Source organism: Capricornis sumatraensis, chromosome 21, assembly GCF_032405125.1.
Source record: "Capricornis sumatraensis isolate serow.1 chromosome 21, serow.2, whole genome shotgun sequence".
In the NCBI taxonomy this organism is placed as follows: Eukaryota; Metazoa; Chordata; class Mammalia; order Artiodactyla; family Bovidae; genus Capricornis; species Capricornis sumatraensis.
The window spans coordinates 24,940,511-24,953,764 of NC_091089.1; the positions used below are offsets into that span (position 1 = coordinate 24,940,511).

General features: G+C 39.9%; 1 protein-coding gene across 19 annotated transcripts in view; it reads right to left on the bottom strand.

Annotated features, from left to right (window-relative positions):
- The window catches only part of DTNA (dystrobrevin alpha), a 149,420-nt gene that overhangs the window by 49,672 nt on the left and 86,494 nt on the right, over positions 1 to 13,254 (bottom strand). For 5 of the 19 annotated variants that reach the window (XM_068993514.1, XM_068993513.1, XM_068993516.1 and 2 more), the window contains 2 exons: positions 9,550 to 9,627; positions 8,905 to 8,997 (listed from right to left, as the gene is read on the bottom strand). The exons of 13 other annotated variants lie outside the window; for them this stretch is intronic. In XM_068993514.1, coding sequence (XP_068849615.1) covers positions 8,905 to 8,997; positions 9,550 to 9,627 — 171 coding nt within the window. The remainder of the gene's footprint in view (positions 1 to 8,904; positions 8,998 to 9,549; positions 9,628 to 13,254) is intronic. One more of the 19 variants, XM_068993532.1, reaches the window with a different exon arrangement.

Here is a 13,254-nt window from a genome sequence, read left to right on the forward strand (position 1 = left end):
AATGAAGATACATTTTATGGCTGGATACAGATTCCTATCTGCTTTATATAGGTGTTCAAGTTCATAGAAATGTCACTGTACTCATTCATATTTATCAACAGTAGATCTTTCCCATCCCACCGCTTCAACAATGGCAAATTCTCTTTTGGTTCACATTTTGTTGTTGTTTTAAAGATTAGATTGCAGATGGTGTCAAATAGGTAAGCTCCCACTCAAAAGAAATGCTTACACTTAGGAAGGGTGGATAGCTGGTAGCAGTGTTATACAAGAGTGGGTATGAGGTTGGACCAGATCATTTCTGGATGCAAACCTTAGCCGTCTCAATTACTAGCTGTGTGACCCTGCAAAGATCACTTAACCTCTCTGTGCCTCAGTTTCCTCATCTATAAACAGTTTATATATTCTCATGTACAAACTTAATACATAGCTTATTGGGAGGATGACCATGTAAAGCGTTTACAGCAGTGACAGGGTACACAGTAAGGCTGATTGAAGTATCCTTTTTTACTCTTACCTATAACAGATGATGCCAAAGAACTGATGCTTTTGAACTGTGGTGTTGGAGAAGACTCTTGAGAGTCCCTTGGACTGCAAGGAGGTCCAACCAGTCCATTCTGAAGGAAATCAGTCCTGGGTGTTCATTGGAAGGACTGATGCTAAAGCTGAAACTCCAATACTTTGGCCACCTCATGTGAAGAGTTGACTCATTGGAAAAGACCCTGATGCTGGGAGGGACTGAGGGCAGGAGGAGAAGGGGATGACAGAGGATGAGATGGCTGGAGGGCATCACCGACTCGATGGACGTGAGTTTGAGTGAACTCTGGGAGTTGGTGATGGACAGGGAGGCCTGGCGTGCTGCAAATCATGAGGTTGCAAAGAGTCGGACACGACTGAGTGACTGGACAGAACTGATAACAGATAATATTATTTGGTATACCCTTTTTGCACCATCACTTCCTTATCTATAAACCAGGCTTTTTTGCTGAAGAAAATGTGATTGGTTACTGGTTAGTATTCTAGGTTACATCAAAAAGAAGAAAAACAGTTTAGCTGAATCAATGAAGCATTTTATAGAAGCAATAAGTAGTCTTTATATCTCTAATTTCCTAAATAAAGGAAAGAATTAGCTTAACAGTGATAGTCTTCTCTTATTTCTGTATGCAAACTGCAAAGTGCCATGAATTTTTAATCAAAATGTCCCATTTATACAACTTATCAAGCAACATATGTGACCATTTCCCATTCTGCATTCTTTATTTTAGCACATTTGGAGAAAGCACACTCTAAAGTTCATCAGCTCAACAATATTGATGACGATCCACAAGCTAACAGTGCTTATTTTTATCATATTACAGTGGACTGGTTTTACAAAACGGGATTTAAAATCTAACTTATGTGCCTTCAACCTTATTCAAAATTAAGTGAGTAACTAACACTGAATTATTCCTGTGTTCCCAGTACCATACTAGCTCATCTACTTCAATAACCTCATTAGATTGGTAGTGTCACTCTCATTTTCCATGGAAACATAAAATATATTAGAATTTATAACAGAAAAATGAACTCATCTTAAAAGTCAATTTATCATCTGATTGATCATGCTGAGAAAACCCCTGTGAGTACAGTGCAGTTCATGCAGATACATACATTGGTGTGTGTGACATTCTTCAGGTCTACATTTTTAGGATGCTAAGAGAGTATCGTTCTCAGAAGTCTAGTACTATAACTGAAAGTCCAAAATATTTTAAAGAAGAAAAGGAGTAATGTTAACAAGAAAATGAAAATTCAAAAGAAGATACTTCCAGTAGGTGTGGATAATAATTTTTTCCTTCAATAGGTTGCAATAAACTTACCCTTTTCAAAAGCACAACATTTACTGAAAAAAATCAATCAAATCTTAGCCTACACATTAAAAAAATTAAAGGCATACAGTTCAGCGGATTCAGCGTAGTAGTGTTTTAGACTGAATTCTCTCTCTTCAAATTAGTGTTGAAGCCCTAATCCGCAGAGTATTGGAGTCGATATCCCCCTTTCTGACCCAGGGATCGAACCTGGGTCTGTTGCATTGCAGGGAGATTCGTTACCATCCGAGCCACCGCGGATGCCTATAATCCGCAGTGTCTTAGAATGTGACTGTATTTGGAGATGGGGCTTTTGAAGAGGTAATTAAGGTTAAATGAGGCCCGTGCAACCCCATGAACTGCAGTCCACTAGGCTCCTCTGTCCATGGGATTCTCCAGGCAAGGATACTGGAGTGGGTTGCCATGCCCTCCTCCAGGGGATCTTTGCAGGCCCAGGGATCAAATCCACGTCTCTTATGTCTCCTGCATTGGCAGGTGGGTTCTTTACCACTAGTGCCACCTGGGAATTAAGGTTAAATGAGGTTGTAAGGGTGGGACCGTAATCCAATATGACTGGAGTCCTTATGAGAAGAGGAAGAGACACCAGGAATGTACATGCTCAGAGAAAAGGCCCCGTGGGGACACGGGAAGATGACAGCCATCTGCAGGCCAACCAGAGAGGCCTCAGGAGAAACAGTGCTGCCGGCTCCATCATCTTGGACTTCCATCCTCCAGAACCGTGAGAAAATAAACTGTTGTTCAAATCACACAGTCTGTGGTATTTCATTATAGTAGCCGCAGTGAACTAGCACAAAGTTGAAAAGATCAGAGGGCATAAAAAAATTTTCTTTGCCCAATATCACTTTAATATTTTTGATCCTTATTAGCTGTTTTTGCCACATCAGTGAAATGCTGCTGATGATCTTCATCCACATTTATCACCTCTACCTAAGTCAAGTTTAATACTTGACTTTTCACCTTGTTTATCAGTTCAGTTCAGTTCAGTTCAGTTGCTCAGTCATGTCCAACCCTTTGTGACCCCGTGGACTGTAGCACGCCAGGCTTCCCTGTCCATCACCAACTTCTGGAGCTTGCTCAAACTCACGTCCATCGAGTTGGTGATGCCATCCAACCATCTCATTCTCTGTCGTCCCCTTCTCCTCCTGCCTTCAATCTTTCCCAGCATCAGGGTCTTTTCCAATGAGTCAGTTCTTCACGTCAGGTGGCCAAAGTATTGGAGTTTCAGCTTTAGCATCAGTCCTTCCAATGAATATTCAGAACTGATTTCCTTTATGGACTGGTTGGATCTCCTTGCAGTTCAAGAGACTTTCAAGAGTCGTCTCCAACACTACAGTTCAAAAGCATCAGTTATTTAGTACTCAGCATTCTTGATAGTCCAACTCTCACATCCATACAGGACTACTGGAAAAACCACAGCTTTGACTAAATGGATCTTTGTTGAGAAAGTAATGTCTATGCTGTCTAGGTTGGTCATAGCTTTTCTTCCAAGGAACAAGCATCTTTTAATTTCATGGCTGCAGTCACCATCTGCAGTGATTTTGGAGCCCCCAAAAATAAAGTCTGTCACTGTTTCCATTGTTTTCCCATCCATTTGCCATGAAGTGATGGGACCAGATGCCATGATCTTAGTTTTCTGAATGTTGAGTTTTAAGCCAACTTTTTCACTCTCCTCTTTCACTTTCATCAAGAGGCTCTTTAGTTCTTCTTCACTTTCTGCCATAAGGGTGTTGTCATCTGCATATCTGAGGTTATTGATATTTTTCCCAGCAATCTTGATTCCAGTTTGTTCTTCATCCAGCCCAGCATTTCGCATGATGAACTCCACATAGAAGTTAAATACTCAGGGTGACAGTATACAGCCTTGACGTACTCCTTTCCTGATTTGCAACCTGTCTGTTGTTCCATGCACATTTCTAACTGTTGCTTCCTGACCTGCATACAGATTTCTCAGAAGGCAGGTCAGGTGGTCTGGTGTTCCCATCTCTTTAAGAATTTTCCACAGCTTGCTGTGATCCACAACAACCTACTTTATACTCATACTAATTTCAGGGCTAATTTATAATAGGTGATTTTTTTTTTTAATAGCAGAAAGTGTTTTTATAGTAAAATTTTTTTTCCTGAGGACACTTCACAAATTTTGTTTAGAGTGAGAGGGAATTTTATGTCTATAGTACTATCAATAGTCTCCAACCCCAGTGGGCCTTTACTGGGCATCTATGGTATGCCAGGCACTGTGCTGATGCCACAGAGATGGTGGTGAATGAGTCTGAGAAGGTCTGCCCTGTAAGCGGAAGGTAGGTGGTGGACCAACCAACCAAGCAATGAATGATTACCTTTATGACAGAAATGAAATACATAGTACTCCATGATCAGACTAATGTGGGAAACCTACCTGACGAGTAGGTACCTTTAACCAGCATTTGGAAATCAGAGGAGAAAGTGCAAGTGTGTGGAAGGAAAGGGCAGGAGGAAAATAGGGAAGAGCTAGTATCTTGGTCATTGAGGCAGTTTTAGGAGTATTTTCAAGGAACTGACCCAAAACTGATGTGACTAAGTATTGTGGCTGACCAGGAACACCCCAAGGGAGCGGAGGCTGGGAGAGGGGTAGGCGCAGGTTAGATCACACACAGACCTACAGCCCTGGGGAGTGGTCTGGGCTGTGAACGTCAGTGTCACAGGAATCTATCAAAGGAGGCAAGGGAATTTCCTGGTGGTCCAGTGGTTAGGACTCTGTATTTTCACTGCAGAGAGCAGGGGTTCAATTCCTGCTTGGGGAAGTAAGATCCCACAAGCTGTGTGGTGCTGCCAAAAAAAAAAAAAAAAAAAAGCAAGGAAGTGAGCCCGTGACTACTTAGACTTGATATGTGAAACCTGGAAATAGGCGTCAAAATGTCCAATTTCTCCTACTTGAGAAAAACAATGAGCAGGACAAATTTTAAGCTAGTTGTATGAGATCAGGGGCCTGACAAAGAGACAGCAATGGTCCATGGCATCAGAGCACAGATGCTGGCCTACACTGTGCTGCCTCCTTCCCTCAAGCGCCTGCTAAGTCGCTTCAGTTGTGTCCGGCTCTTTGAGACCCCATGGGCTGTAGCCCATCAGGTTCCTCTGTCCATGGGATTCTCCAGGCAAGAATACTGGAGTGAGTTGCCATGCCCTCCTCCAGGGGTTCATCCTGGCCCAGGGATTGAACCCATGTTTCCTGAGACTCTTGCATTACAGGTGCATTCTCTACCTCTGAGCCACTGGGGAAGCCTGTCTTTTCAGAGTTGAAAGAAACACACCAGAAACGTCTGACTGGTAAGTATCAAGGTTTATAATTACGGTTAGAGTTGTAAGTTCTGGGCTGGTTTCTGATATCCCTTGGCGTGCCTGCCACCATTGTCCTATAAGCCACCAGCAAGGCTAGGGAAGCTTTAGGGGAGGCCAGAAAAAGCCCTCACTGTGTGACTCTGAGACCCCTCCTCCACCACTGAAAAAGGTGCTTGAAAACCACTGGCTTTTGAAACTTCACTTAGGAATTAGGAAGACAGCAGGAATTTTCCCTTGAGCTGCAGTTTATTTGTTTAGTTTATCTGACATCAAACCAGCAAGGACACAAAAGTATATCTTGAATTTAGCAGCAGACTGTTTACAAATGAGTCAGTTTCTCATTATGTTAAGTAGATACAGGGGAGAATAGATATAGGGGAAAATGCCCCCACCCAGAGTGAATTAGGAGCATATATGGATAATCACAAAAACATACCTTTTAATCAAGAACAACTATTAGATTCCTGTTTATAGACAATCTCATGAAGGATGCACAGACAGGAAGACCGAGGAATGAGGTAGATAACAAATTATTTTGTCAGTATTAGGAGACCTTGCTGGCAGGTGACCTTGGATAAGTCCTTAATGTCTTAGAACCAGCATCTGCTTATCAGTGAGATGGAAATAATAATATCCAAACTTATGGGCTTTGACAAGCAGATTAAATAATATGTGGGAAAGGGCTTTGTAATTTTTTAAGCATTTCATAGATGTAAAAATTTATTATTGATATTCTGGCTGCTGTCATGAGGTCCAAGAGACTGAAAAGTTTTGTCATTTTGAAGCTTATAATTAAAATGAGAAATCACAATGTGTAGAACTAAATACATAAATGGTAATTTGTTAACAATTCCTTTTACTTGAAATAAAAATAATAGAGTAGGATATGCAATTTTAGTAAATAAAGACGTGGTGGATACAGTATGGAGTGTCCAAAAGAGCTTTCTGGAGAGCATGCATTTATATAGGCTTTATAAAAGGCAATGTGGCATAGTGGTTATGCACTTGGGATCAAGTAGATGAAGGTAGAAATCTCTGCCCCACTGTGTAGTGGATTTACGTCTATGAGAGAATCAGGTAGACTCTCCGAATTGGTACCTTTACCAATTGATAAAATGGGGATGAGAGTATTTACTCTACAGGCTTATCTAACGACCAGGGGAAATTATGTAAATAAAGTTTTAAACACAATGCTTATTGTGAGGCAAATACTTTAAAAACGGTAGTTCTTGGGCTTGACATATATACACTACTGATACTATCTACTTCCCTGGAGGCTCAGAAGGTAAAGACTCTATCTGTAATACGGGAGGCCTGGGTTTGATCCTTGGGCGGGGAAGATCCCATGGAGAAGGGCATGGCAACTCACTCCAATATTCTTGCTTGGAGAATTCCATGGACAGAGGAGCCTGGTGGGCTATAGTCCATGGGGTTGCAAAGGGTCAGACATGACTGAGCAACTAACACTTTCAATTTCATAAAATAGATAACTAATGAGAACCTACTATATAGCAGAGGGAATTCTACTCAATGCTCTGTCTGACCTAAAGGGGAAGGAAATTCAAAAGAGAGGGGATGCATGTATAGCTGATTCACTTTGCTGTAGAGCAGAAACTAATACAACATTGTAAAGAAATTATGCTCCAATCAAAAGAATAAAAAACAAAACCAAAATAAAAACACAATCCTATGCTTCATATACTTTAAAAAAAGTAACTCTTGTGGTTACCATCATTCTAGATCTCACTATAGTTGAATGACAGTACAGCATCATAGCTATGATGGTAATAAAGGAGAGGAGAGATCACTTCATCACTTACAGAATCCTGGCAGGTGTGGGGAATCATTAGCAATTAATTACAATAAAGGAAAGGCAGGGGGAAAAATGAGAAAAGAGAAGCTGGAATTTTTTAAGGATGGAAAACAGTGATGAGAATTATGGAGAGCAGGAGCTATTAAAATGGAGTAGGCTTCATTGATCAGTCTTAAATTCTGCTTTGCTTTCAAAATACAAATCTCAACTAGCTTTCATCAAGTCGATGTAAGGTGTCTCTGCTGAGACAGGTTTATGGTCTTAAGTGGCCATCAAATCAATATGATTAACCACTGGAGGAGGGAAAAGGGCTGGGAGTGTCAAACTGTGCTCTCCTCTTTGGAGATTTCTCTGTTACAACTTTAATTAAGAAAAGGTCAAAGAAGAGCTGTAGAAATAATGGGAATGTGTTTAGAATTACGGGGGAGGACATGATGTGAGATCTCGGCATTGCCTTCAGACATGATTGGATCTTTACTATATCCTGCTTTGAAGATTTCCAACACAGATTTTGGCAGGGAGGTAATTTAAGCATTTAGTTCTGTTGTTTCAGCTACTGTATAACACTGGGGGTGGTCCAAATTCATTGAGAGTAAGATGAAAACAATTACTCTTTCCACTTGTAGTTTTGGGAGGTAGAGATGTAAGAAAGAAAAGTAACTGTTTGATCTACAAACTGCGAAAATTTGAACAGAGATGGGTTTAGCTGAAAGTTCATCTTTATCTCCCAAAACAGAAGGATAGAGTATAAAATTAAACCAATATGCTGATTTTATACATATATACACACACATATAAATATTAAATACAAATTGAGATAAATATATAACTATTAAGACAAATAAATGTTCAATGTATCACTTAAACTCATGTGGTAATCTTTCAAAAAATATTTCTAAGGCATCAGAAGCAGTCAAGAGAGGAAAGTTCCGGAAACAAAGAAGTGGTTAACAATACCAAGTGGTGAGAGTGAGGCCAAATGTCTCAAGGATGTTTTCTGTGACACAGTAGAAGAAAGGGAATCAATTTTAGAGGAAATTTAACCCCCAAATAGTTATGACTGCAAAAATAAATCCATAGGCTCTTAGTTCAGAGAAATTATATTAGGGTTATTAAATAAAGTCAAATACTTCTAAGGAACTGGTTTGCAAAACATGTTTGTAAAACAGTTGTCTAAACTAGGATGAAACATAGGATAATTATACAGTGTGTCCATTTATTCCCATTCAAATCGAAAATGTACATTTATTATTAACTAACTTGTACCAATGGCAGGAATCTTCTATGTCTCAACTAAAATAGAAAGGAAAACTCTAGGAATGCCGTTATTCTAACACCTTGTCTGAATTCACACATTTAACGCATGTGAAAGTAAGCTTTGCATCTATCAGGATGAGTACCCTGAAACATTTGCAAGAGAAGAGTTGAAAGACAATTTCTCCCAACGTTATCATTGTTCAGGAAACGATTTCCATGGTTTGATCTCACCCTATTTCTTTTCCATATCTATCTTAAGAGAATGGAGCATTGTTCTCCAAACTGGCAGAAACACACAAGTCCTCGGAATAAGACAAATTATTGCATCACCATCGTGCAGTAATTTGATATGGCCCATAGAACACAGAATTGACCAGAGGGACCCAGAGTCCTGCATTTCCCTAGATGCTAATATTTAGCACAGCACCCATTTACACAATTTGTCCTTTAGCTAAGATATTAGCAAAAATGTGAATTCTATGGTACATTAATGGGTAGTGTCCAAAGTAATATCACAAGATATTTTAATTGAATTGGTTAAAAAAATACTTTAGTGACACCTCTGCCATCCAGTGACTTTGCCCCTTGCTGAGACTGCTTATCAAGAGATCAGACTGTTTCCCTTTCTCAGGACAGTCAAGCAGCCAAACCTGCACTAACCATGATGGGTTGTTCCGGAGCATGTTGACATACAACCCGATGAGAACATGTTCATCAGCTAGCCTGTCTGCCACATTCAGGCTGTACTGTATCCTGAAACAGGGCAGGAGGAAAGAAAGGATGTTGTTAGGAGAGGTAGACAGAAATAAGTGGGGCAGGCAGGAGTGAGTTTGTGATAGTAAGGGCATTTAGAAAATCAAGCAGGTAAAGGAAAACTAAACGATATTCTATGAAAAAACACAAGCAAAATCCAAGCAATGACATTCACAGTGCCATTTCACTCACTTAAAAGACTTCCACTTAGGTCAAGTCACTTTTAAGAATGCAGATTTGCATTCTTTAAACCACTAAGTCCAAGAAATTCATCTGTACAGTAAATACACTGAAATAGCTTGTAAGCAAAGATTATCTTTTGGAAGATCAAATCTGAAGCTTAGTAATTTTAACAAGGAAATCAGGGAAAGCAAGTAACAACACAGATGTGTCTACTCAAAATAACTACTTGGTGCTGTTAATGGGGTTATGATGAAGCTGCTTTGACTAAATCAAAGATGGTCTTTCAAACACAAAGCATCTTTGACACAAGAAATCTGCATTTTTAGTTCAGTTAATTCAGGGTTCCAGCACACTCTGGCTTTAACTTACCCTTTGCCCTTCAGCAAAGCTGGAGCAGCCCTAGCCAGCAGTTTGCTCTGCTCGACTTCACTGTCCTTGGGAGGAGAGCTGGTTAATAAGATGGGAAAGCCAAGAAGAGCATAAACACGGCAATGCATTCGAGAACAGAAACTGGCAACAGAAACTCCCCAAGACTACATCCAAGCTCCATTTGGACAGCTCTTTCATTACTTTGAAAAGTTCAAGATGTTTTTAGATTTCCTCAGAGTTGGGCTAGAAGTAGCAACCTGGCCTGAGAACTGTAATTACAATTACTCAAGCCCCACTGTGATCCCAGATTTGACCTCTGCTATTTGCCTAACAAATAGATTGCATATGCCTAGACACAAAGACCATTCATTCATTCAGCATTCCTGACAGACTATCCTGTGTACAGTGGAGCAGTTCACTAAGTCCTGCCAGCCTTCAGACCCCACACAAGAAGCTGCCTTCTGCAGCCTGCTCTCTATTCTCTGATTGTCTGTATTGAACAGAGAATTGAAAATTACCTAGTTAGAGACTGGTGTCATATTAAAAGTGTTTTCCTACTTCAGGCACAAATCACCTGACCTTGGCTGTGAAGCTGCAAGGAAAACTTCCAGAGAAACAGAGAAATAAATCTTTGAGCCTTATAAATATATATATTCATAGACCTTGTGTCTATAACTGGTGAAGAGAGGCCCACCAATAGAGCAAATTCTTATTATTTTATATTTACTAGGAAGAACATTCATTTAATTGGTAATTTTATGACAGCTTAATGTAGTTTTATTAAAGACTACATAGAAATATAAATAATAACTAATAACATGTGGCCAAGCCAAAGTCACCCAAGATTTACTATAATGAATATGCATGCTTCATTGAGAAATATATTGATTCTTAGTATTATAATTTTGCTTGTAATATGCTTAAGAAGAGTTTGTTCTTTTGTAGGCTAAGAATTTGCCCGGCAACACTGATGTACTTAAAACTATCCCTTTCTCCCTTCATGGAGAATTAAAAAATTAACTGTGTAACTGTTTGAATACCAAGTGTTTAATTACTTGGATAGAAATTTTTGGATTTTTTACCACAAACTTCCCCAACTTTTCCAAAGTTTCTTAATGTAATGTGAAACTGTGAAAGTGTTAGCTGCTCAGTCGTGTCTGACTCTTTGCGACCCCATGGACTGTAGCCCACCAGGCTCCTCTGTCCAAGGAATTTTCCAGGCAAGAATACTGGATTGGGTAGCCATTCGCTTCTCCAGGGGATCTTCCCAATCCAGGCATCAAACCCAGGTTTGATCTCCTGTATTGCAGGTAGATTCTCTATCACCTGAGACACCAGGGAAGCCCATAAATGTAAGAATGGCTAAACAAAGCAACTAGAAATCTCAAAAACTTTAACTAAAAATTTTAAGGTTTTACTACAAAGTACCAATTTTTCAGACTACAGAGCACAAAATATAGCAATTTATAAATGAATATCACATTAAATTATGCATATTATAACTGGAATTCTTATAATTTACAATAATATATACTACAAAGATTCCTTAAATAGTGAGGCTTATGGTAAATTTAAAAACAAATTTTATCTATAAAAAATATCTACTGTAGAGTAGGTAGGTAGTCATGGGTTTGTTAAATATATGACTTCATTCAGCTTTTCAGGACTGTACCTATTACTCAAAAAGTACAACTGCACACAAACAAAATTGACTTTAAAAATGAAATTAATGCTCTAGGAGAATTTACTTTTCTGATGAAGCTAAGCTTTTTTAACAGCACATTGATTTTCAGCTTCTAAGACTATGAAACATGCTGTCAGGGCCAAATAACCACTTTAAGCCACTGGAGTTGTTTTCCCACCATCCCACCAAGACAGCAAAGCCCTCTACACTCATTATCCAGTAACTATAGTCCTACCACTGCCCAGTCAGCTCCCTCAACTTTTTTTTTTTTAAATAACACAAAATAGATCTACCTATTATATAATTGATTTCAGATCCCTGTAAAACCACTCAAAACACTAAGTGAAATAGTCAGAATTCTTCCCTCCAATTGAAACTATTTTTCTGCTCTGTTACATATGCTACTTCGTACCTTGAGTCCCAGAAATTGTGCTATTTCCTTACATCAAAGGCCTAAAAATTACACAATCACAACCTCTGATGTTGAGTGTGCAAGAAGGAAATAAAAAGAAACATGGGAGGATCAACCAGGAGGATGAGTTTGTTACAAATTACTCGGGTGATGCCTTATGGGAGAAAGGTGATGTGCTAACAAAGCTGTGTGTGTCCTGCCACTTACTCACTGGCAAGCTCGGGCACTGGAGGAGACCTGCTGACATCACGATGGTGCAGGGTTGGCAGCAGAAAGCAAGCAGTTGCCCAGATTCTCCTTTGGTGGCTCATTCTTTCTGTCTCTCCAGTGCTTTGGGCCTTTCTCTCCTTCCTCGCCCCCACTTGCCTGTCCCCCTTGCTCTTTCCCAGTCCCCTCCTTCCTCAAAGGGACTAGCAGAACAGATGTACACATGCATCTCCTGTCTTTCTGTTGCCATTTTCTTTGCCTTGGCCCTTGCCAGTGCTGGTTCAAAGGCATCATTTAATTCCTTTCATGTTCCTTTCCTTTCCCACATGAATCCTTACGGAAAGTAGTTCTTGGTATATAGGGGTGACATTCTCTACATTTACGAGTTAGTGGAAATAAACCGTTTATCTTATTTTGCTACAGTTCTTAGCATCCAGTGCCAAGAGCATTTCTGACTTTTGGTCCTCACTGTCCACATGGTTTCTATACTACCTAGTACCTCGAATTCTTCTCCTCCTCATTTATTACTGGGAAGCCAAAACTATGACCGTGGGTAGAGGAAGCCAAGGGATTTCCCTGGTGGTCCAGTGGTTAGGACTCTGCTGCCAGTGCAGGGGGTGCGAGTTTGATGTCTGGTCGGGGAACTAAGATTCCCACATGCCGTGTGGCATAGCCAAAAGAGAAAATTAAATAAATTTAAAAATAGTATAGAGGAAGCCAAGTGAATGATGAAAACTGTGGAAAAAGGCACTCAACTGAAATGGATCAAGAACTGAGAAAGCAGACAAAGAGGCAGGTTGCACTTAAAACTTGGCTCTATAAAGACTTTTCACATGAAGTATCTTTACCAGAATAGCTTCTGCAGCTCACAAGGAGCTTGAAGGAAGGAAGCAAAGTGAAACAAATTTTCTCCTGAATTGTTGTTAAGGTAGTGACATCAAGTAGTTTTTGATGATCTCTTTAAAGCAATGTACCCTCACAATATTTCATAGAGTAATTTTGATGTTTAAACTTTCATTTTGTAGCTCTGGCAGTTTCCTTGGAGAAGATTGGTGATACTTCCAATTTACTGCGGCCTCTGGGATCTGGCAACACTGGAACCTAGAGCCTTATCAAGAAGTGACTCCATATATATGTGTTAATAGATGATATTTGCTTTTCTCCTTCTGACTTACTTCACTCTGTATGACAGGCTCTAGGTTCATCCACTTCATTTTGACTGATTCAATTTGTTCCTTTTTATGGCTGAGTAGTATTCCATTGCATATTTGCTGTTCAGTCTCCCAGTTGTGTCCAACTCTTTGCGACCCCATGGACTGCAGCATGCCAGGCTTTCCTGTCCTTCCCCATCTCCCAGAGCTTGCTCAAACTCATGTCCCTTGAGTTGGTGAGACCATCCAAC